Below are 25,728 nucleotides of genomic sequence, written 5' to 3' on the forward strand. Positions count from 1 at the left end.
GGAAGAACCATTTTCCACTCTAAGGAACCTTTTGTTCCAAGATTCATTAGATGTTAAAGGTTCATCATGGAACTTTAGATGCCAATAAAGAGCCTTTAATCTTTAAGAGTCTATGGTAATTTATCGACAGTAATGTAATGAAATACTTTCGATTAATGTGTAGGTTGGGGGGAAAAATATTACGTTCGAATACACAGCAGCACAGGTGTAATTCCTGTATCCATCTATGATGTAATTATCTCTGAACATCAGCTCTGAGCACAGCTTTATAGTCAGTAGGAATAAAGAGCTATTAAAATTCAGCTGAGTCGAGGTCAGCGCCACTCTATGCTAATCACAGCCGGACTTGAAGAGCCCTCTGTTCTGAACACGGGTCACTCGACTTTGGGAAATAACCGGTTTCCAGGGATGTGCGCGTCAGCAACAAGTCCATCCCGTCGCGAGTGGGAGAGAAACAGGATCGAGTCAATAAAATCGGCTCATTATATTTTCAGCATAAAGCGGATGCTTTGTGTAGCAGCAACTGCACAGTGGAAACTTAACTGATTCCCAGTATGGAGATCTGGAAAGCAGCTATATGATGCCGATAGGTTATATGCATTTATTTTTCACAATATTCAGTTAAAAGCCTGGTTTAGGCTAATCTAGTCTGGCCAACCTGTTTTAAAATGATCTCTATGCCTGACCAGCTGAAAAGTGGCCAAACCTCTCTAAAACCAGTAAACAGTTATTCTAGGCCTGTTTGTTACTTTTAAAGGACTCCAGAATGAATTTTTTTCTCATTTATTTCTTTAACCATGTGGAATTATAAACAGTCAACAGGCATGTGTGTGGTCCTCACTTACTGTAAACACACAAAAAATATTTAATCTTTGTGATATGCTCAATTCATTTTGGGAACAATAGCTTGTTCTGGGTTTATTGCTTTGTCCTCCCCCAACGACCTGATGATTAAGTCAGAGAAAGCCTGGCGCTTTCACTTTTAGCCTATGATGTGATAACAAGCGGGCGGTAATGTAAATGTGCATGAATCTAACAGGCCCCTGTCTGCGTATTGTCCGGCTTCTGACAGGGTCTTTTAATTGGTGCCGCAGCACTTTGATCACGCTCAGAGATTAAGTGAAGCTTGAGACCTATTATTCTTGAACTGCCATGGGAGTACACATGAAAAGAAACCCTACTGAGAATTTCCAGACCAGTCCAGTGCATTGTGGGATAGCATGCACTGTGTATCCCTGACTACTGTAGTTGTCAGACTCTCACAGTAATTTAGCAGTTACACTAATTATTACAAATGACAGCTGTATACTGAGACGTCATTAACAGGCACAGGAAAGAGTTTTAAAATCTGAGAGATTATGAACCTTTAATATCCATGGGAACTTCCCATTGCACAATGTTCTTTATAGTGGGAAAAGGTTCTTAAAGTGATAGTTGACCCAAAAATTTCACTTTATTTAGTGTGTAATGTTGCTGTTTGAGCATAAACAACATCTGCAAAGTTACAACGCTCAAAGTTCAATGCAAAGAAAGATATTTTCTTTTACGGAAATCACAATGAGCTTTTTCTTGGGTTTGTGACATCACAAACCCTAAAATTTACATAAACCCCGCCCCCGAGAACACACAACAAAGGAAGTGAGGCCATGTTGGGCTGCTTTAGAGAAGAGGAAGAGTTGTTGTAGTAGAGTGTTGTTATCATGCTGTTATTTTACGCCGGACTGCTTCACAAACGAGGATCAATTCAACACTGGATTTGCACAAAAGATTAACATGATGGCACATGCTAGTGGATGAGTTGAATCAACTCCACAGCAACTACTTAAATTTATCCCCTAACCATTCAGAAACGTCTAAAAGTTGTAACTTCTTCCTGAGTCTCTCCATCAGTGTCGACTCCGGTTTGAACAATGTAAGGCTGAACACCGTTACTGACAATCCTCATTTTGGCTGCGTGAGATTCTCCAGCTTTGTTGTTGTTGAGCAACCGAAGCGTGAGCTGTTAAAGCTCCACCCTCTTCTGGAAAGGGGGCGGGGAGCAGCAGCTCATTTGCATGTAAAGGGACGCACACACAAACGGTGCTTTTGATGAATGGCTATGCTATTTTAATTTCGTCATTTCGTCATCTGAATATCAACATTTGTGAGATTTAGTCAGTCGAAACACTTTTGAGGTTTATTTTGTGTCTCTGGAAAATAGTGATTTGATGACATTGCATTATGTTGAATATCAATGTTTTCTTTGAGTCTATATGTTAATTAGGGATTTGTGGACAAATCAGTGTTTTTAGATTTGTGGAATAAAAGTTGTTTTTTTTAAGTAAAAAGAAAAAAGTAGGCCCTTGGGGTAAGATGAGCCACCCAGAATTGGCACAGAAGGCCCCGAGGCATGTTGTTACTAGTGCTATTATTTTTAAATGTAATATTAATGGGGTTATTATTTAATATTTACATTAATTAGATGTACATTTCAGACATGCTTTCATTAAAATCTATAGGTTAGTTGAGTGAAATCATCAAATTTGCATTCATAGTGCTGCTATTATGACATATCTTCAATTAAAATATGGACAATTAAATATGCAAATATTCTGTATATAAGCCAAATTATAACTTTACCTTTCAGATTAATCTCTTTTACTGATATGCTGTTTTGTCTGTCATTGCTTATTCAATTATTATCAACTAAATTGTCAAAATAAAATTTTAAATACAATAGTTGATTAGGTAATTTACATTAATGGTACTCTAAAAAATATATAAATATTAATAAGACTTAAATCAAAAATAATTTATGTGTCCTACCCTAAAAATTATTTGATTACCACAATAAATTCAGGCATTTTAATTTGAAATGTTCCTATCTTCTATTAGTGTTAAAACTTGTGGAAGTAAAGCAGCACTCTTGACATTGCATTACAATAATTTTAGACAATTTTTCTGAACTAATGCAGTATGTAACACACAAATTTGGGGATATTACGTTTAAGTTCGAGGCAGGTGACCGATATTCCCATGCGGAGGACACACCCTCTACTGGCAACTTTAACCGCTAGTGCTTCCCACGGTGATGCGCAGTCTCGCTCTCTGCAAGGGCATCGGAACAGCCTATCTGGTTGACGTGAGGGTAAAGAGCTGCTTTCAGTGACGGGGAAAGTAAATGGGATGAAATGTCAAGTCAGTAGGCCAGCAGGTCGAACATTCAAAGCTTCTTAACTGCAGCAGGTGGACGGAGGAAGAGCTCGAGGAGAAGGAGGAGGCATCCTGGACTCCGCGCGGAGTGTAGAAGGACCTTAGTGGTCTTATCATTTACCTGTGCATCATTTGCCACCTTTGTTTTGTTCGTTTTCACGCTGTTTTCATAATGGACAAGTGGACCGTGTAAAGAGAGCGTCACCAAACGGGGAAATGCTGTTCCGTACGCACAGACCAAGTGCGCAAATGTCTGCTATGAGAATGGATAGAGACCGAAAGAGTTGGCACTCCTGGGAGAGGTCGAGTACGGACAGAAGGAGTGCTGTTAGGGCGATGATAAGGGATGTAGCGCGCGGACAGCACTGGACCGTGATTTTCCTGCTCTCACTCGCGCTGCAGCCGCAGGTAAGCCGCCGATTACGCGCTATTTTCAGCCGCAGTTTAACCTGCTTTGACTCTTTTTCCACGGTTTTCCTCTCTCCACAGAGCTTCAGTGCAGTATTGGTCTTACTTTAGATGCGTTTACAAGAGATTCACGCTAGTTATTAAGTGACTTTCAGGGAGCTCAACTTTTTAAAACAGTTTCTGTCAGTCATTTTCTGGGCGCAGTCCGTTAAGGTTCATCTTGCGCAGCCACTGTCTAGCACGAATCGCTAAAGACGTTTTAAACAAAACGATTTTTGTGATACATTTGTGTTGTGTAAACCCATAATAACATGATAAATAATGACAGTAAGTTAATTATTATAATTATTTTAAAGATTTTTCGTCCGATACACACAGGCGATCGCTTAGCTGTTGCTATGGTTACCTCATCACGCAAAGGCGATTTTTGGCACATTTCTGACTAAACTTTGGTGATTGTTAAAATTATATTAAAAGCGAATACATACTTTAAACACATCAAGCCTCTTTCTTTACCGAAACTTTGGAGGTTTAACCCTAAATTAGGGGTGTCAAACACCTCATAATTCGGTTTTGCACCTAATGTTGTGTTATTACCGTCTGCAGCCACCTGTTGTTCCATCTTTCTTTGTTGTTCACTGCACTTGTCGATCTTTTGGGCGTGTTTTCTCATTGTTCATGCAGATATTTCATTCTCATGCTCAGCTATGGTTCAATATATCTGACGCACACGAGAATTTGTTATTGTAAAGCTTTTTCTTTAATACCATTGACTGTAACTAGAGAAATTAAAAACAAGGCTCAGCATATTTATGAGTGAAATATATCTTGGTGCACTGGCTTATTTGTACAAGAAAGCATCATTTTGCTCCAGTATAAATGAGGACATTGCAGTGTTTTTCTGTTTAGAGCGAGGCTTATTGTTAATTTCATTATGTTTACATCAGGCAGTAAAGTAGAAGTAGAGATTTTTATAAAGAGAAATGGGTCTCTTTGTGGGCATGTGATTCTGCTTTTGTTTGCATTCCCAGAAAACATTCAGTGACTCTAATTATGCTGATCCATTTGTACCACCCAAATGGCTTAGCTGTATTTAGAGAACACATATCATCACTTCTTCAAAATATGAATCTCTCTTATGTTTTGAAAAAAAAGAAGCCTACTTTGTTTAAAATGAATTAGCATCAAAGCCGTAACCATGTCTTGAACATTGGGGGTGGGTGTGATTGGTCTTTTTATTTAAAGAATTTAATAATTAAAGGATTAAAAGAAATAAGAACGGTAAAAGAAATTCTAGTAGCCTACTCTGAAAAAAAATATTTTCATGATTTGTTATCACAACATTTTTTCTTTTGTCAAATCAATGTGGTTCAGATAACATAATATTTTGAGTTTCTGTTGATTAAACCATAACTCAAATTTTTAATTTAAATGAACTCAATTTTAAGGCAACCAGGTAACTTACTTTTTTAAGTTAAAACCAACAATTCTTTATTACAGTGTAGTTGTGAATTAATCTATGCAAACACTTTGCAAATTATATTTTGATTCTGATTGGCCATAATTATGACATTGATGAGCACTGTTAAACTGTTGAGGCAGCCTAAAAATGTAACTTATTAAACTGTTTGTCACAACAAACAGAGCAGTGTGTAATGGAGAGTAGCCAAGCAGCATTAAAGGGTTAGTTCACCCAAAAATGAAAATAATCTCATTTATTACTCACCCTCAGGCCGTTCCACATCCGTAAGACCTCCGTTCATCTTCAGAACACAAATTAAGATATTTTTGTTGAAATCTGATGGCTCAGTGAGGCCTCCATAGCCAGCAATGACATTTCCTCTCTCAAGATCCATTAATGTACTAAAAACACATTTAAATCAGTTAATGTGAGTACAGTGGTTCAATATTAATATTATAAAGCGATGAGAATATTTTTGGTGCACCAAAAAAAAAAAAAAAAGACTTATTTAGTGATGGCCGATTTCAAAACACTGCTTCATGAAGCTTCGGAGCGTTATGAATCTTTTGTGTTGAATCATGATTTGGATCACGTGTCAAACCGCCAAACTGCTGAAATCACGTGACTTTGGCTCTCCGAACCGCTGATTCGATACACTGATTCAATGGTCTTACGGGTGTAGAACGGCATGAGGGTGAGTAATAAATTACATTATTTTCATTTTTGGGTGAACTAACCCTTTAAGAATGTCAAATACTGAGACTCCTCCTCCAAAAAATGACCCTATAGGTCATTTTTCAAACACCTTATTACGACTTATATTTACATTTTAAAGTCATGTGCCCTCTAGCTGCCGTAAAAATAATGACAATGTCATGTTACGTCTGTCATCATGAAATGACGTATGACTGTCGTTACCAATCAAAATGCGTGTTCATTTAAATGCAATGTATGGACTTTTTACACGGTCCCTTACTCGCCATTTGTCCTATTTCCATTTAGCAAAACTCTTTTTTTATTTTTTTATTAACGACTACACCTACCCCAACCCTAAACCTACCCTTAGTGATTTATAGTGCATATACTCTTTATGAGCACATGCGTTCCCTGGGATCGAACCCACGATTGCATGATCACATGATTGCATATTATTGTATATTGCAATGCTCTACCAACGGAGCCACGCGAAACCCGAAATATGATGCAGATAAAAGGGTACAATGCATTAAAATGAAAGTGTCCTGTTGTCGATAGGGGCGCAACATTAGTAAATGCTCCTATGGGTCATATTTTAGTGAAGTGACAAACGACCTATATGGGCGTATTGTTTGGAAGACATGTGGCAAATACTGGGGAAAGGACAATTTGGCCCCCTCAATGACTATGGTGGTTACAGACCCAATAAGCATTAAAACCAAGCTAGATCATTTCTGAATCTATTCCCAATGCTACACATCCCACCGCAGCCTATTATTCCAGGCTGTGAGGTCTCCGCTGGGGTTGTTGGTCTGCGGTGGAGATGACACCTCACCTGCTGTGGAGGGCAGATCCTGCGTATGAGAACCCTTTGAGCTCAGAAATGGCATGTGTGTTCTGGCGGGTGAACATACCTGTCCTGACACTGAGGGCGTGTGAAAAACGCTAATATTTTGGTTGTGCAGTTTTTGCAATATGAGCTTTGGTTTTTGAATGCTTTGATGGTTCTTGGATAATCTAAAGCCTCTTTTCACACAGTAATTTGGAGAATAGGCTATATATCAGCAAGTTCTACAGAGCAAAGAAGGTAGATGAGAAGGGAAAGCAATCAACGGCTTTGTATTGTTGGGTGGGCTATAAATAACAGGGCTCAACAATAAGGATGGCCTTGTGGCCTGAGGCCAGTTGACGGAAATGTCACTTGACCTATCCAGGCCAGTACTGTGCTTTCATGACATCTTATGTTCATCAATCATGAATATGTGCTTTTATGTCTGGCAAACGTATGGATTTTATCTATTTGAACTTTATTGTTGAATTTGACTTCTGTACATTTATATGTGTCACATATTGTATCCTATATAAAGTAGGGTTTGTTGAGATTGCAGGAACGACTTGTGATCTTGTAATATGAATATACACTACTACACTACTGTTCAAAAGTTTGGGGTCGGTAAAAATTTCAGATATTTTTGCTTAGTCTCCTATGCTCACCTATAGTATTGTGAAATATCATTACAGTTTAAAATAACTGTTTTTGATTTTAATATATTAAAAAACGTATTCCTATGATGACAAAGATGAATTTTCAGTAGCAATTACTCCAGTCTGTCACATGATTTTTCAGAAATCATAATATGCTGATTTGGTGCTCATAACCATTTTTTAGTATTATTATCAATCTATAAAAAAAATAAAAAATTCTGAATGGTTGTGTATATTAAGAATATTATAAGTCATCTCTTACACCTCATGCCATTGTTTCCTGAAAAAGTGTGTTAATGCATGAATTATAAATTATAGCTTTTTTTGCACAATGGAAAAAACGCATATATATAGATTTGTTGCTAACTTGCAAATGTTGCCATTTATTGTATTTGTTGTCAGTTAATGGCACAATATGTAAGATTTTTAGATTAAAATATCCAAAAACCACTAGAACAATGTTAAGCCTATATATTTTGTTTGCGTGCTTACGTTATCCCAAATGTTTCCAACAACGTTTAAATCATATCATATGTCATATCCACGTTACCCATGATTTCCAGTTTTACTTTTGTAGAAACCATGAAAACACCAAAGACGCTTTAATATGTGTTTTATTAGACAGGTGAGCAAATATTTGGATACATTTATCAACAGAAAACTAATCATTGTTATATAGCTCAACACGGTTAGTCTTATTGTTTGAATCGTTTGTTTTCTTGTTTTTTACCATGCCTCAGAGACAACACTATTTTGGCAAGTAGCTAACATAGCATAATCAGAGAGAGCTTTCTCCATCATAAAATATATTTTAAAATTAATTTCATGTAATTTAGCAACACAAGTCATCCAGTTTTTAGATTGCTGCAAAGTACAACAAGCGAACACACAGAGTAGCGTTATAATATAACACTCAAATGTATTTAGTATGATTGTTTTAACCATGTAAAACAGCACTGCGTTACCCCACATACACAACAAAGAGTGGAAGCTGCTGACTGCAGCATAAGCATAATAAAAGCTCCGCTGGACTCGAGATTGTTGTGTATCGCAGGTGTCTATCATTAGCATTGGCTCCAGTGGCCTCGTTCCTCTCCCACGGCTCTCGGCCCACACCTGCTTCATACCACAGTAACATTAATAAAACTTTTAATACATTCGCTCATCCAGAACATGATTTCTGCCCAAGTCCATCGGCTATAGAGCTGAAGTTGACAACTCCCATGATTCCACACTCATTTACGGCGTCATCAAGCTATGCCTTTGTTTTGAATAAGCGACCTCTAGTGGTGAAAATTACATATTGTGCCTTTAAAGTAATATAAAGAACTATCAGTTGTTAGCAGTTGGAGGATAGCCATTTAAACAGTACATCCTTTTCACAAGTATTAAAAAGTGAAATCAAGAATGATTCCTGGTTAAACAACGAAATCAGAAATGGAGAATAAAATTATCTTTTGTATTTTTAGACACTGATAATACAGTAACAGCTGGGCAATCCCAGTCTTTCAAATGTAGTTGTCCCCTCAGAAATGGGCAGTATTCTTATCATTTTGAATAGCAGCATGTCTTTGTCTCTGATGTTGGACAGCAGGAGTTCAGCATGAGTCTTTGTGGGGTTTTAATGTCTCAGTAATGAGCCCTGTGATGCAGCTCCGCAAGAGAGACTGATGAAATACAGGTATGCTGGGAATGACCCTGGCAGAGGATAGAGGGAGAGGAAGAAAGAGAGATGGAGAGTGATGGCCGGTGGTCTGTCTGCCGAGTGTTTGATGTGTCCATGTTTTAGGAGCAGGAATGGGACAACATGCCATGATGGAACAATGGGAAGACAGTACAGCCATTCAGTGGTCCTGCTCAAACGTAGGGTCATGGGGAGAGGACAGGCACCACCGAGTCTTAGAATGGAATGTCGTATTCACAGGGGAATCTCTGTGTGTGTTTGTTTGTGTGGGAAAGAGTGTGTGAGGCTTCTATTTTTTATTTTTTTTTGTATTTGCATATGGCAAAGACATCATCTAAAATATCTACTCCATATAATAGCTAATTAAGCCAGAGTCTAAAATGCCTGTTCAAGACTTTTTGTCCCTCTGCAGTGTGTGTGTGTGTGTGTGTGTGTGCATCCTCTCCTCCTTATGACAAAAAGACTGAATAAAGGAAGACGGGAAGGTCTGAATGTAATAATGAGAAAAGGAGAAAAGCGGTCTGAGAGGGCAAGGTAGGAGCTGCGAATGTTTTTTCCCCCTGGGGAGAGATGAAGAGAAAAGAAAGAAGTGGTATTGATAAAAGAATGGAAGAAAGAGGGCAAGGGGTTGAAGAGTAGGAAATAACTAACACAAGGGAGTAAGGAGAGAAAGCGTGAGAGAGCTGCGAGACATGAGGAGGTAAATAACCTGAGGGGAGAAGACAGAGATAATGAAGTTAAGTGAGCATGTAGATGAAGGGGGTGATTACAGTGAAGAAGAGGACTGTTGCTGCTCATTTACACACAGGGGATTTGTTTTGAACCATTGTTATCTGTCTGTATCTGCCTTCAGATACAAAGACTACTAGAGTCATTATCTGTCTGGATGAATGGGGTCTCATGAGGATTGTGTTTGTGTTGCTTGAAGGTTGTTGGATGTAAAGGAAACGTCATTGTATACTGTATGAATACATCTGTAAAAAACAGATTTGAATGTCATGTTTTGTTTTGAATTCGCATATTTTACTTAGTCCAAACCAGCAGGGTTTGTCTGTGTTCATGCAACCACAGTATTTTTGTTTTGTTTTGTGGTAATGCAGTTGAGTGCTTTTCAATCTCCTGTCTTAAAGGGATAGATCACCCCCCCCAAAAAAAATCATCATTTTCACACCCTCTGTTGTTCTAAATTTTATCAAAATGCTCTAGAGACTCTTCTCTGTATCATAAGCGAGTGGATACGAGTGCTGTCATGCTCCAGAAATTACAATAAAAACACCTTAAACATAAATGTTGTAAGATAAGTCAAGAAGTGTTGCATCTATTTTAATGTGTGATATCACTGACGTCAAACCTGCTGCTTCACATCTTGACATGCCATAGTTGAATGTGTGTAAACTTCAGGGAGATTTGAGAGCTGTAATTTCAACTGTCATATTATTTATAAATTGTATACAAGTTTTCATGGTAAGAGCATCCAGGACATTAGGTCTCATTGCCAGCAGCTATCACCCTGTAGACATTAAAGCTAAGCAGGGTTGAGCCTGGTCAGTACCTGGATAGGAGACGTCCTGGGAAAACTAGGTTGCTGCTAGAAGAGGTGTTAGTCCTTTGGATGAGATGTTAAACCGAGGTCCTGACTCTCTGTGGTCATTAAAAATCCCAGGACGTCCTTCGAAAAAGAGTAGGGGTTTAACCCTGGCATCCTGGCCAAATTTGCCCATTGGCTTCTGTCCTTCATGATAGCCTCCTAAACATCCCCAAATAAACTGATTGACTCCGTCTTCTCTCCATCAATAAGCTGGTGTGTGGTGGGCGTTCTGGCAATATGGCTGCTCGCCATTCTCATGTAAAGCATTTGGATGTTGACTCGTGCCCTTTTATATGTTAATGACATTAATTAGGTGCAGTTTACATCCATTCAGTCATTCATCATACCCTCCTACTGTTTCTTCTTTTCTTTGTTTTAAAAAGCAGACTTTATATTTATCTCTTTCGGGTCCTAATTAGGAGAGGACGAGCTCATAAAGCTTTGTGCTGTGCTGCATATATTTATCAAGCATGTATAAACTCCCATTTGTGGACGCAAAACAAGACATCTGTGGATGAGAGTCCGAAGCAAGGACTGTCCTGCAGCACTTCACAGACGATAAGTTGAATTGAGAATTTTAGAATGACATGACAGCCGTTTATGACACACAATGTTTTATTAACAAAGTTCGGGAGGAGCACGTTCAGTTAATCAACTCAATTAGCATCAGGAGGTAAATATACAGCAGACTTACTTCTGTTCTATGACAGTTTTCCAGCATCCCTCTGCCTTCCCATCTCCTCACTTCTATCTGTTTCTATCCCTACCTGGGATGGGGGAATACTCTGGGTTCAGGCCAAATTCTGAGCTCAGAGCCCTCCCCTTTAACAGCATGCCAAATACGCATAACCTTTACTCTATTTAATTATATGCAAGTGCTACTAGTCCGATTACAAACGGATTATTAGGGTCCATGTAAACGCAGCTACTGTTGAAGATGTAAATCAAAAACGTTTTGTCGTTCACAATGTAGTTCACAGCGTTTGTGTGAACTGTGCCATTTAGTCAGTGGTTCTCAACCAGGGGCCACTAAAGAGCGTCAACGAACTTCGGTTGAAATGTGTGTTCCCCTTGGTTGAAATCGTGGTCTGGAGATCACTCCTATCATATTTTTGAGTTTCATTTTTATTACAACAGAAGTACCAGAGCTACATATCAGCTTAGGTTGGAGAGCTTTTGAATATTGTCTAGAACAAAAGGAGGTTTTTGAAGGCTTTGGAGGTTGAGAACCACTTCCTTTTCTGCTAACAATTAATATACTTTATAAAGAAAGACGATGCATTTTTGCAATAATATTTTGCACCTGCAAAATTTTCTCACCTGCATACAAAGAAGGAGGATTGGCCAACATCCATATGTGATAAATCTGTTTTCAGAAAGCCAATAACTGTGGAGAATATGAACAAGTATCATGAGAGAATTTAAATTCTAAACCTCTTTGGAGGCTGAAAGTGATGCTTCTCATATAAATGACTTCATGCACTCTGTCACTTCAGATTTCCTGTTTATTTTCCATTTTTTAACCTTGCTGTTTTGAACTCCCCTAGGTTGTGTGTGCGGTGGGCATGTTTGAGGTGGAGATTCGACAGTGGCTGAACCCTCAGGGCTTTCTACAGAGTGGTCAGTGCTGTGATCCCCAGGTCAGTGGGGGGCAGCGCTGCTCATCAGGTGATCAGTGCGATACCTTCTTCAAGGCCTGTCTGAAGGAGTACCAGGCTCGGGTTTCACCAACCGGCACCTGTACATACGGCACTGGCAGCACACCTGTCCTGGGTGGCAACTCCCACACCTTACATCACCATGGAAATGAGGGAAGCGACAGCAGAAGTGGACGAATTGTTATCCCATTTAAATATGCATGGCCAGTGAGTACATCTAATTTATCAGTTCAGCAAACACAGCAAACATCATGTTTTATAGAAGACACTTGGATGATGTACAGGTTTTTCTGATCTTTTATATAGACAGTTGTGCGTGTTTGAACATATCAGGGGGATATTTTTCTAAAGGGCAGCTATCATGTCACCATTAAACTGTCTCAGTTACCAAGACATCACCTCCCCTCATGTCAGTTCTTGAAGGTGAACAGTGTAATTTACGAAGATGAAAAATGGAAAATGACAAAAAAAAGAAAAACTAATAAAGTTTTCAGAACACTCCTCCTTCTGCCATTGGTTAAAAAATACATAGTACCACCTCCAAAACTCACTCCATTGGATGAGCCAGTGTTTTCTTTTTTAAATAAGCTGATATTGGGGGGAAAAAAAAAATAGGGGTATCAAAATAAAGGTTATTATACCAATGTTACTCATGACGCTTATGGCAACTTTTTATTACACCTTTCTTTGAAAAGTACACTTTTCTTATTTAATGTTGTCTCTGAATGTTAAAAGGATATCATGAGATATCATACTCATCCTAAATGTCGATCCAAACCCAGAAGACTTTTGTTCATCTTCGAAACTCAAATGAAGATATTTTTAATGAAACTTGAGAGATTTCTGTCCCTCCATTGAAAGTCCATTACACCTTTGACACTTCAAAAAGTTTGGAAGAGTTTAATTAAACTGCTCGATTCATTTGGATTTCTTTAACAATCTTTATGAAATACAACGTTCTGTGATGACACCCTAGATGGCGTGGGCTGATAGGTCCTTAATACAATCTGCTTGCAATCACATCATTCTCTGTAAGGTACAGCTGATTGGTTCCTGCTGTATCAGTGGCCAATGAGCTCGCTGCTCAACTTTCAAATTCGTGGTCAGCGTCTGCTGCAGCAGTTTGTAGCACACTTTTAGAAAACCTCCACCTTCCCCAGCTCCACATGAACATCTGCTACGGATAATTCGTGTATGCTATTTTTAGAGCAGCAGCATGTTTTCCTTGCTCATAGCAGCGTGTCGTGTATGTATTGGCAGGGGCAAGCCCCATACATGCTCTGCAGCAGAAGCAGCAATAACCAGCAGAAGCAGCAATAACCAACAGTAGCAGCAATAACCAACAGTAGCAGCAATAACCAACAGCAGCAGCAATAACCAACAGCAGCAGCAACAATAGCAGCAGCAATAACCAACTGCAGCAGCAGTAACAGCAGCAGCAGCAATAACAGCAGCAGCAGCAATAACAGCCACAGCAACTGCAGCAATAACAGCAGCAGTAGCAGCAGCAATAACAGCAGCAGCAGCAGTAGCAGCAGCAATAACAGCAGCAGCAACAAACAACAGCCGAAGCAGCAATAACAGCAGCAGCAGCAATAACAGCAGCAGCAATAACCAACAGCAGCAATAACAGCAGCAGCAACAAACAACAGCCAAAGCAGCAATAACAGCAGCAGCAACAACCAACAGCCGAAGCAGCAATAACAGCAGCAGCATTAGCAGCAATAACAGCCACAGCAACTGCAGCAATAACAGCAGCAGCAATAACAGCGGCAGCAATAACAGCGGCAGCAATAACTGACTGCAGCAGCAATAACAGCAACAGCAATAACAGCAGCAGCAACAACTAACAGCCGAAGCAGCAATAACAGCAGCAGCAATAACCAACAGCAGCAATAACAGCAGCAGCAATAGCAGCAGCAGCAATAACAGCAGCAGCAGCAATAACAACCAACAGCAGCAGAAATAACCGACTGCAGCAACAATAACAGCAGTAATAACAGCAGCAGCAACAACCAACAGCCGAAGCAGCAATAACAGCAGCAGCAATAACAGCAGCAGCATTAGCAGCAATAACAGCAGCAGCAACAACCAACAGCCGAAGCAGCAATAACAGCAGCAGCAATAACAGCAGCAGCAATAACAGCAATAACAGCCACAGCAACTGCAGCAATAACAGCAGCAGCAATAACAGCCACAGCAACTGCAGCAATAACAGCAGCAGCAATAACAGCGGCAGCAATAACAGCGGCAGCAATAATTGACTGCAGCAGCAATAACAGCAACAGCAATAACAGCAGCAGCAACAACTAACAGCCGAAGCAGCAATAACAGCAGCAGCAATAACCAACAGCAGCAAAACAGCAGCAGCAATAGCAGCAGCAATAACAGCAGCAGCAGCAATAACAACCATCAGCAGCAGAAATAACCGACTGCAGCAACAATAACAGCAGCAATAACAGCAGCAGCAACAACCAACAGCAGCAGCAATAACAGCAGCAGCAATAGCAGCAACAATAGCAGCAGCAGCAATAACAGCCACAGCAACTGCAGCAATAACAGCAGCAGCAGCAGCAAAAACAGCAGTAGCAATAACAGCAGCAGTAATAACAGCAGCAGCAATAACAGCAGCAGCAACAACCAACAGCAGCAGCAATAACAGCAACAGCAATAGCAGCAACAATAGCAGCAGCAGCAATAACAGCCACAGCAACTGCAGCAATAACAGCAGCAGCAGCAAAAACAGCAGCAGCAATAACAGCAGCAGCAATAACAGCAGCAGCAATAACAGCAGCAGCAATAACAGCGGCAGCAATAACAGCGGCAGCAATAACCGACTGCAGCAGCAATAACAGCAACAGCAATAACCAACAGCGGCAGCAATAACAGCAGCAGCAACAACTAACAGCCGAAGCAGCAATAACAGCAGCAGCAATAACCAACAGCAGCAATAACAGCAGCAGCAATAACCAACAGCAGCAATAACAGCAGCAGCAAAAACCAACAGCAGCAGCAATAGCAGCAGCAGCAATAACAGCCACAGCAACTGCAGCAATAACAGCAGTAGCAGCAGCAATAACAGCCACAGCAACTGCAGCAATAACAGCAGCAGCAATAACCGACTGCAGCAGCAATAACAGCAACAGCAATAACCAACAACGGCAGCAATAACAGCAGCAGCAACAACTAACAGCCGAAGCAGCAATAACAGCCGAAGCAGCAATAACAGCCGAAGCAGCAATAACAGCAGCAGCAGCAGTAACAGCAGCAATAACAGCAGCAGCAATAACCAACAGCAGCAATAACAGCAGCAGCAATAGCAGCAACAATAGCAGCAGCAATAACAGCAGCAGCAGCAATAACAACCAACGGCAGCAGCAATAACCGACTGCAGCAACAATAACAGCAGCAATAACAGCAGCAGCAACAATCAACAGCCGAAGCAGCAATAACAGCAGCAGCAACAACCAACAGCAGCAGCAATAACAGCAGCAGCAATAGCAGCAACAATAGCAGCAGCAGCAATAACAGCCACAGCAACTGCAGCAATAACAGCAGCAGCAGCAGCAAAAACAGCAGTAGCAATAACAGCAGCAGTAATAACAGCAGCAGCAATAACAGCAGCAGCAACAACCAACAGCAGCAGCAATAACAGCAACAGCAATAGCAGCAACAATAGCAGCAGCAGCAATAACAGCCACAGCAATAACCGACTGCAGCAGCAATAACAGCAACAGCAATAACCAACAGCGGCAGCAATAACAGCAGCAGCAACAACTAACAGCCGAAGCAGCAATAACAGCAGCAGCAATAACCAACAGCAGCAATAACAGCAGCAGCAATAACCAACAGCAGCAATAACAGCAGCAGCAAAAACCAACAGCAGCAGCAATAGCAGCAGCAGCAATAACAGCCACAGCAACTGCAGCAATAACAGCAGTAGCAGCAGCAATAACAGCCACAGCAACTGCAGCAATAACAGCAGCAGCAATAACCGACTGCAGCAGCAATAACAGCAACAGCAATAACCAACAACGGCAGCAATAACAGCAGCAGCAACAACTAACAGCCGAAGCAGCAATAACAGCCGAAGCAGCAATAACAGCCGAAGCAGCAATAACAGCCGAAGCAGCAATAACAGCAGCAGCAGCAGTAACAGCAGCAATAACAGCAGCAGCAATAACCAACAGCAGCAATAACAGCAGCAGCAATAGCAGCAACAATAGCAGCAGCAATAACAGCAGCAGCAGCAATAACAACCAACGGCAGCAGCAGCAATAACCGACTGCAGCAACAATAACAGCAGCAATAACAGCAGCAGCAACAATCAACAGCCGAAGCAGCAATAACAGCAGCAGCATCAATAACAGCGGCAGCAATAACCGACTGCAGCAACAATAACAGCAGCAGCAATAACAGCGGCAGCAACAACCAACAGCCGAAGCAGCAATAAACAGCAGCAGCAGCAATAACAGCCACAGCGTCAAAGTTTTGGTGTAACAGACTTTCAAATGTGGGACAGATATCTTTCAGGTTTCATTAAAAGTATCTTCATTTGTGTTTTCGAAGATAAACAAAAGTCTTCTGGGTTTGGAATGACTTGAGGGTGGGTAAATGATGACAGAAGTTTCATTTTTGGGTGAACTAACCCTTTGAGAAAAACTTTTTCAAAGTAGAAGCACTAGAAGTGTTGCATAGAAGCATTTGTTTGCCTCTATCCACTTACAGCAAATCTGGATTACACTCTTAAAATGGTTTCCTTGATGCTATATAAGCTGGTCTGCTGTTTCGTTAACTTGCTGATAGGGAAGTTTTCATTTAACCTTGATCTGACCTCAGTGGCATAACGCTGAGCATATGGAGGTACTAATGTTGGCTGGCGAGATCATAGACGTGCTGTGCCAGGGATCTTTACTGACCCGTGAGTTCTGCGGTCAGTGTTTGGCTTCCTCCAGCCTTAGTCTTTAAACTGATTACGCACTTATTGATTAGAGCGGATAGATAGAGTGTGTGTGAGAGAAAGACAGAAAAAGATGAGGGTGAAAGATTGCAGCACTACTTTTCCTTTTAATTTTATGTATTGGTGTAGTGGTGGCTGGAGATAAGAGTGTCTTTGTAACATAATGTGTATTGTTCTGTTCCTATAATTTGATAAGGCAGCCGATATTTCATATAACGGCACTCGGACGTTTCAGTGTCTCGCCGCTTGTCTGTGTTCACCACATACTGATCCATACCAACATTGTAACCAAACCTTTTACATTGATTGAGCAAAAATAAACAACATATTTGGTCGTTTTTTGTCTGAGTTCGTTACTCAATATTACAGTCTTATTTATTGAGCTGTCACAAAAGCAATCTTGCTGCCAATGAAAATAGTTTGGTTACAGTGTCGTGAACCACAGAATTGGTTTTCGATTGGTTAAGTCAAACCTGAACATAATAATTTACAGCTTGTTTATTTCTCCACTCTTTATTTATTTGTGTTTATTTCCTCTGTGGTCATTGTCTTGACTAGAAAATTTGTCTTTCTTACTCTCCAGTGTCTCATCATTTCCTGGCTCTTTCTTATGTGAAACATGTTTATTCTCTCTTATTTTCCAGACATATTGACATCATCACTAGTTTTTATTGTCTGCAGTAACAGAGCAGACACTATCACTGCAAATAGGCCGTTAATCGTTGACTAAAAAAATCCAAATCTTTAATTAGACCTCTGTGATTTAATACTGGTGTGTCATTTATGATATAATTTCTCTCAAACTCAAAGAAAACCGAAACATAAAAGAGAGATGCCCAAGGCCCCAAGAGGGAAACCAACTCTTTTGTTTGTCTTGTGGTTGAGATCATGAAAGTCTAGTCACTATGCTAAGTCATCACACATAATGCTAATCTTATGATCAGAATCTGTAGGGAGGGGTTGTGGATATCAAACTCTTCGATGAGTCACAGAAAACCCCAATAAAAGAAAGATGAGTCTCATGACCCACATCTCTCTCATATAAAACATTATAATATACTCTTGCTGTAATTACTGTTTGCTGCGGTGCTGCATTACAACCAGCTTCAGGCCTCAGAATCCTTTCAAAATAATTTGCCAGCTGTAGGAGACTGATAGGATGGTACAAGTAGGGATTGCTAGTTTGTTGTTCTTTTGTTGTTGTCTGAATGGTGCTGTTTCTCTGATTCTTAGCGTCCTGAAATGAACCTCATAAATGGCCGATGTGGAACGCTCTACATACCAACTATTGTACCAAATCTTTGCATCATATATTTATGCATTTGGGAGACGCTTATATCCAAAGCGACTCACGCTTCAGGTGTAAGTTTTTATCATTTCTTGCATTCCCTGGAAATCAAACCTATTATCTTCGCATTGCTTCAATGCAACTTCAATTAGAGCTCATCATATAAATAGCCGGAGACTAGACTTGGTTGAGTTCACTCTGGTGTTAGTATGTGCTAATGCGAGCATCAAAAAATTAAAGGGGTGGTTGATTATGATTTCATTTTTTTAAACTTTAGTTAGTGTGTAACGTTGCTGTTTGAGCATAAACAACATCTGCAAAGTTACGACGCTCAAAGTTCAATGCAAAGGGCAATATTTTCTTTTACAGAAATCGCTTTTTAAGGACTACAACAAACGGCTGGTAGGGACTACAACGAGCTTCTTCCTGGGTTGGTAACATCACTAACCCTAATATTTACATAAACCCTTTGCACAAAAGATTAACATGATGGCACATGCTAGTCGATGAGTTGAATCAACTCCACAGCAACAACATAAATTTATCCACTAACCATTCAGAAACGTCCAGTTTCATTCTAAAAGTTGTAACTTCTTCCTGAGTCTCTCCATCAGTGTCGACTCCGGTTTGAACAATGTAAGGCTGAACACCGTTACTGACAATCCTCATTTTGGCTGCGTGAGATTCTCCAGCTTTGTTGTTGTTGAGCAACCGAAGCGTGAGCTGTTCTTCTGGAAAGGGGGCCGGGAGCAGCAGCTCATTTGCATTTAAAGAGACACACAAAAACGGCGTGTTTTTGCTCACACCCAAATAGGGGTAAATTTGACAAGCTATAATAAATGATCTGTGGGGTATTTTGAGCTGAAACTTCACAGACACATTCTAGGGACACCAGAGACTTATATTACATCTTGTGAAAAGGGGTACAATAGGTCCCCTTTAAGAAATGCACAACTTATTGAAAATGAAAGTCGAAAAATGCAGAATGCTGGCCAATCGCTTTGAGGTGAACCCAATGGAACTGGTTTCTTCCATAAGAATACATGTATGGCAATAAGCATACAAATACACAGCACACCCAAATAATAATATTGGGGGGAAAAAGGACCATTTTTTATTACGTTAAAGTATTTGTCGTCAGTAATGTTTTATTAAATGAATTTATAATCAACTTTTCCCAAGGTTCATCCATCATCTTATCATTGAGCAATATGGGATTTCCTTCTCTGCAAAGAATGAATGCGATGTTGCCTTAGAATTTAGGAGGTATTTTAGAAGACAGCATTTTGGAACAACCTTTTTGGAATGGTTTGTATTGCACCTTAAAAGGCTCGCTAGGTTTTGGAACAAAGCCTCTTGTTGCTTCCTTCAAAATTATTATTATTACTTGGAGGTTTTAGGATGTGACTGACTGCTCATATAAATGGGGGATATACAGTACTAAAGTAATGAAGGTGAGAAAAGTGATATTATGTTTGTAACTACATTCATTTTGTATGGCAATAATGTTTTCAATAAAGCCAAAGCCAGCTGGAGCTTTGATGGTGCAGGGGGAAATCATCTGATGCAGGCCAGCTGTCCTGGCTTGGAGGAACAGGTCTGGGAAGAGAGCCTCCTGCAAATAGACTTTTGTGCAGTGGATGCATGGACACTAGGGATGAGCATTTTGCCGATGTGAAATGTTTTGAAGTTTAAAAAGTCACAATTTGCATTTTCATGTAGAGCAGGGTTTGTCAGCTGCACCCTTTAGATGTAAAATATTTACTTTTTAATTTAATATTTCAATAATTTAAAACACATTTATGTGTTCATGGGTCTCAGATGTTGTGTTAAATTGATTATTAATAATATTAAATAACAACAACAATAGTAATAATAATTATTATTATTTATAATTTATTTTAACTTTAAATGTAAAAATTAAAGATAAAAATATATTACTATTGTAAATTAGTTGTACTGTAAAAAAATTTTATTTAATCATTATTATATTATTTTATTAACACAACATGTTACACTACTAATATTTATGTATTAAAGGTGCCCAAGAATGCTTTTTCACAAGATGTAATATAAGTCTAAGGTGTCCCCTGAATGTGTCTGTGAAGTTTCAGCTCAAAATATCCCATAGATTTTTTTAAATTAATTTTTTTAACTGCCTATTTTGGGGTATCATTAACTATGCACTGATTTTTTTCAGCGCGTCGCCCCTTTAATTCGTGTGCTCCCTGCCACACGAGCTCTCGATTATATTACAGCACATTTACAAAGTTCACACAGCTAATATAACCCTCAAATGGATCTTTACAAGATGTTCGTCATGCATGCTGTATGCATGCTTCGAATTATGTGAGTAAAGTATTTATTTTGATGTTTATATTTGATTCTCTATGAGTTTGAGGCTGTGCTCCGTGGCTAACGGCTAATGCTACACTGTTGGAGAGATTTATAAAGAATGGAGTTGTGTTTATGAATTATACAGACTGCAAGTGTTTAAAAATGACAATAGCAACGGCTCTTGTCTCCGTGAATTCAGTAAGAAACGATGGTAACTTTAACCTCATTTAACAGTACATTAGCAACATGCTAACGAAACATTTAGATAGAAAATTTACAAATATCACTAAAAATATCATGATAAAATGGATCATGTCAGTTATTATTGCTCCATCTGCCATTTTCGCTGTTGTTCTTGCTTACCTAGTCTGTTGATTCACCTGTGCACAGATCCAGACGTTACTGGCTGCCCTTGTCTAATGCCTTTCATAATGTTGGGAACATGGGCTGGCATATGCAAATATTGGGGCGTACACCCCGACTGTTACATAACAGTCGGTGTTATGTTGAGATCCGCGTGTTTTCCGGAAGTCTTTTAAACAAATGAGATTTACATAAGAAAGAGAAAGCAATGGAGTTTGAAACTCAATGTATGTCTTTTCCATGTACTGAACTCTTCTTATTCAACTATGCCAAGGTAAATTCAAATTTTTAATCTAGGGCACCTTTAAAGGGGTCAAATGATGCTATTTTTGTTTATTGGGTGTAATAGAATAGGTTAATATTCTTTAATGTCCAAAAAACACATTATTTTTCACATACTGTAAATTATTGCAGCTCCTCTATTCCCAGTCTGTCTGAAACATGCTGATTTCTACAAAGACACTTCTTTGGAAAAGCTCAGATCGCTCTGATTGGCCAGCTGACCCAGTGTGTTGTGATTGGCCAAACTCCTCAAGCGTGTGTCGGAAATGTAGCGCTCCTTACCATAATCGTGAGCTTCAGCTTCCAAGACTTTATTAAGCAATTGTGAACACACAGTTAATAATAAAGTCGTCGGTTTTACCGTATCAGTTCGAGCCTGAGTCGGATTCTAAAAATGCAGATTGCCGATTGATGGACTGATTGACTTTTTCTCAGAATTTTGAGATTTAAACTCACAATTGCAAGTTATAAAGTCAGAATTGCTTGATATAAACTCGCAATTGTGTCTTATAAAGTCAGAATTGCATGATATAAACTTGCTATTGTCAGTATACGTCAGGCTGTTTAAAGAGTCACAACTGTGAGTGTGAGAAAATTCTGGAGGAAAAAGGCTGTCTGGATCAGTTTCAGGGCAGGGCTGAAGGTTGAGGGAGAGGGAGTGAATGGATTTCTGTGGGCTTCAAGGGGGTGAAAGAGCCGTATTATCTGTCCATCTTTGTGTGGTGGTTCAGGGAGGGAGGGCTGGTATCAGAATCCCACAGCCTCAGGTGAGGAGACAAACAGGTGAGCACAGTTATGAGGAAAGGTGAGCTGTTCCCTCTCTGGCTTTCTTCCCTTCTCTTCTCCTCCGCTGGCTTTCTGATCCTCCCGGCTTCTCCGTTCACGCGGCAAGTGTTGGTTCCTGAGTGATGACCCGTACACTGTGTTTCACCGTTTAACTGTGTTGTCATACTGTAACGCATTGTGGCTCCTTCATTGTTTAGTGTTTCCTGATTAATGGAGCCGTGATTGAAGCTGTTGGCCTTCATGTGGTCCCACAGTAAATGAGATCATCACTCTCCCTTTCTTCCGTTGTGACAAGAAAAGATGAGAGGAGGGCGTCTGTGATCCGGATGAATGGATATGGAGAGGAAGTTGATGTGTGTGAACTTTGGGAATCATCGTTTTTTTGTTGATGTCTTCAGCGTCTGAGGTCATTACCTCTATCTAATGCCGCGAGCGCTGGGTCAGATGAGCTGGGGCCGGAGGTGAATTGGAGATCTATAGGTGACTACAGCTCAGATTTTTGAATAATCACCATGCAAGGGTGGGCAGTATGATTAACTTTGTAATCACTGTAATTCATATTCAAAAATATCCATTACAACAGTCACACACAAATTGATTCAGAACAAGATGATTATCACTTCCTTTGATTCGACACATGATGCAAATAATGCATGTGTGCAAAAGGCTGAGCGGGGGTGTCTCAGTCTCCACCCAGCTAGAGTGTAATGATGTGTTACAAGGTTACAAGGTGTATTTTAAAATACTTTATTAAATAACCCCAACCACTCGGCACTAACAGTAGCTTCTGTTCAGTTCTCATGCTTTTCTGCTCTCTTCCTGATTTTTTCCCTCTCTTTATTAAAGCTCCAGTGAAGCTGCCAGATATCACAAAAAAGCAAAAGAAACCCCTTAAAAACGCAATATAATAAGCAAGCAAACATGGCAAAACTGTACCAGGGAAACAAATATAAACAATATAACTATTATTACCCTTATTTTACAAAATTAAAAGGCAGGAAATGTAATTTATTATGGATAAAATAGTTCATTATAAAATATTTAGATGTTATGAATTGATTGATAAAGTAAAACAATGACATTAGATCGAAATGTAAGATTCCAAAAGATTCCCACCCCTAATTTGATTAATAATTTTCTTTTTTATTTGGGACTTGATATGCACAAAGCAAAAGATGAGATCATTCATATGGACACACTGAAGCTCGAATCGTCATTGCTCATTGGCTAGTAAATTTTTTATTTTACTCGCCAGACTTTTTAAATGGAATACATGAACAATCCAAATGAAAAAATTCTACATAAATATAAAATATAAATTTCAAACACTATTAAAGTCAAGTAAACAGTCTGTAATAAACTAACAAATCAAACTACAACCAATAGCAAATAGCAAAAATAAACAACAATAGAACAAACAGTAACAGTAGTTAGATACAGATTAGGTACAGAAATTAAATAAAGTAATCAAAGGTAAAATACCACTGCATAGTCTTCACTTTATAAATTAAATACAGATGAAATATAAAGTTACAAAAGTAATTCAGTCAAGAGCATTGAGTGATCTTTTGCAGTGAGATTTTTGTTGTTTGAATAACATTAAAAACAAAGGCAGCAGCTGGAAAATGTGGCTGCTGTCACTTTAAGAGCTAATGCACTGATCCAACATACTGATACTGTTACACATGCATTTTCTTTCTGGGCGTGCTTCGGATATGCAGTTTGTGCACACAAAATTTCTGAAATTTGGTATCATATGTGAGTCATTCACTCGCATTGTAAAGGGTTGAAATCACTCTTACAGATGTGAGACATGCCACAATCACATAAATTCACATTGATATGTTGTGTGCATACATGTATGACATCTTGTCCAAATCTGTTCTCAATTGAGATCAGGCAAGGAGAGCCATTTTGTGTATCCTTATTTCAAGCGTCTAAAATAGGCAGTTTATTCATTTTCTGTGGCTTTTCAGTTTGTTATTGAGCGCACACTCTAAGAAAAGTCTGTAAAAATGCAGGCCAGAATACGGTGTCAATATTTTCCGCATTGATTTTTCACAGATGTTTTACCCATATTTTGAATTCCGCATTTTATCGTATTGTGTTTTAGGGTTGAAGGAAATGTCTGTAAACTTAACGGAAAAGGTAATGGTAATTTTATGCCAATACATTATCCATTTTCCTATGGGTTATTTTCTCACAGTGCAGTTAGTGTGTGTTTAATTTCCTGCATGTTGCTGAATTTAAGCGAGTGTGGTAACCAAGTTCTGAAGGTTATCTGATGAAGATTGGATTTGTACCCTCTGAGATATTTGAAGCCATTTATCACTGTCCCAGCAATACTCTGGGCTCTGTGTTCATGAGCAGTAGGTTTTGGAGCTTAAGGTTGGGTCGTATTTACTCTACATAATTTCTTGATTGAACATATGTGTGTGTGTTTTTTTTATTCAAAGTGATTACAGTATTGTACTGGGCTAACAGTTCTCCTATAGGAAGCCTGAGGTTGCACTCTTTGTTCATTAGTAAACCTCCATGTCATTTATCACCCACAGCTGAGATCAAACCTCAGAGCAGATTTGATTAGAGGCCCACGGCCTTTATCAAGTAGGATACTAATTTTAGTAATATGCCATTTAGCTGAGAAAGAGGAAGTTACAGAAAAAGTTTCTCTTTGTGACCTAGGGTTAAATTAATGGGTCAAGGAAATGACTAAGGATACGTTTAGATAACCATGATGTACTAAAAACGGAAACGTTTTTCCTTTGCATTTTTTTGCATAGAGGCGACAACGTTGTCAAAACAATTCCTGTTCACACGGATCCATGAAAACAACTAAAAACACTGTAAAATGCTACCAGGCCAGTAGTTTGAAAAGAAACTACTGTAGATGCCTATAGACTGAAAACGTAATATGCATGATGTCACCATTTTCACAATTTTTTTTTTTTTTTTTGTAGTTTAAACACAGATTTTGGAAAAAAAATGTGCACTTTAAAACATGTTTTCAAATGTTTGTGTTTTCAGGCCCCCAAAACACAGTTGTTGTGTAAATGAGTTTTCTGTTTTTAGTTAAAAACACTATTGTGTAAATGGCCCCTGAATGTCAGGAAAACATGTCTGGGTCAAAATTTCAACATAAAATCAAAAGAAAAGAATAAGAAATTAAATTCTAGTCGGCGCCGATAGCCTCGTGGGCAGCGCCGACATATAGCGCTGTTGCGCTTTGGGCAACCCAAGTTCGAGTGCTGGCTCATGGACCTTTCCCAATCCCTTCCCCCACCTCACTTCCTGTCCACTCTATACTATCCTATCAATATAAAGGCAAAAATCACCAAAAAAGAAATTAAATTATATTATGCAAGACAAAGGAGCCACCTTTCATGACATTTCTCACTATGGCTTGATTTTTTAATTTGTATATGACATACACTTCCATTAAAAAGATAAGATTTTTGTAGAAGAAATTAATAAATTTATTAAGCAAGGACACATTAAATTGATCAAACAAGTGAACATAAAGACATTTATAATGTTAC

The 25,728-nt window shown here is 39.2% G+C and overlaps 1 protein-coding gene across 1 annotated transcript in view; it reads left to right on the plus strand.

The window, feature by feature from the left end:
- The first annotated feature begins 2,701 nt into the window (after window positions 1-2,701).
- LOC125254198 (protein jagged-1b) overlaps window positions 2,702-25,728 on the plus strand; it is a 68,193-nt gene continuing 45,166 nt past the window's right edge. Inside the window, exons 1-2 of the mRNA XM_048168681.1 lie at window positions 2,702-3,600; window positions 12,063-12,380. Of these exons, the coding sequence (XP_048024638.1) occupies window positions 3,409-3,600; window positions 12,063-12,380 (510 nt within the window). The 5' untranslated portion in view covers window positions 2,702-3,408. The remainder of the gene's footprint in view (window positions 3,601-12,062; window positions 12,381-25,728) is intronic.

Source organism: Megalobrama amblycephala, linkage group LG19, assembly GCF_018812025.1.
Source record: "Megalobrama amblycephala isolate DHTTF-2021 linkage group LG19, ASM1881202v1, whole genome shotgun sequence".
NCBI classification, from domain to species: Eukaryota; Metazoa; Chordata; class Actinopteri; order Cypriniformes; family Xenocyprididae; genus Megalobrama; species Megalobrama amblycephala.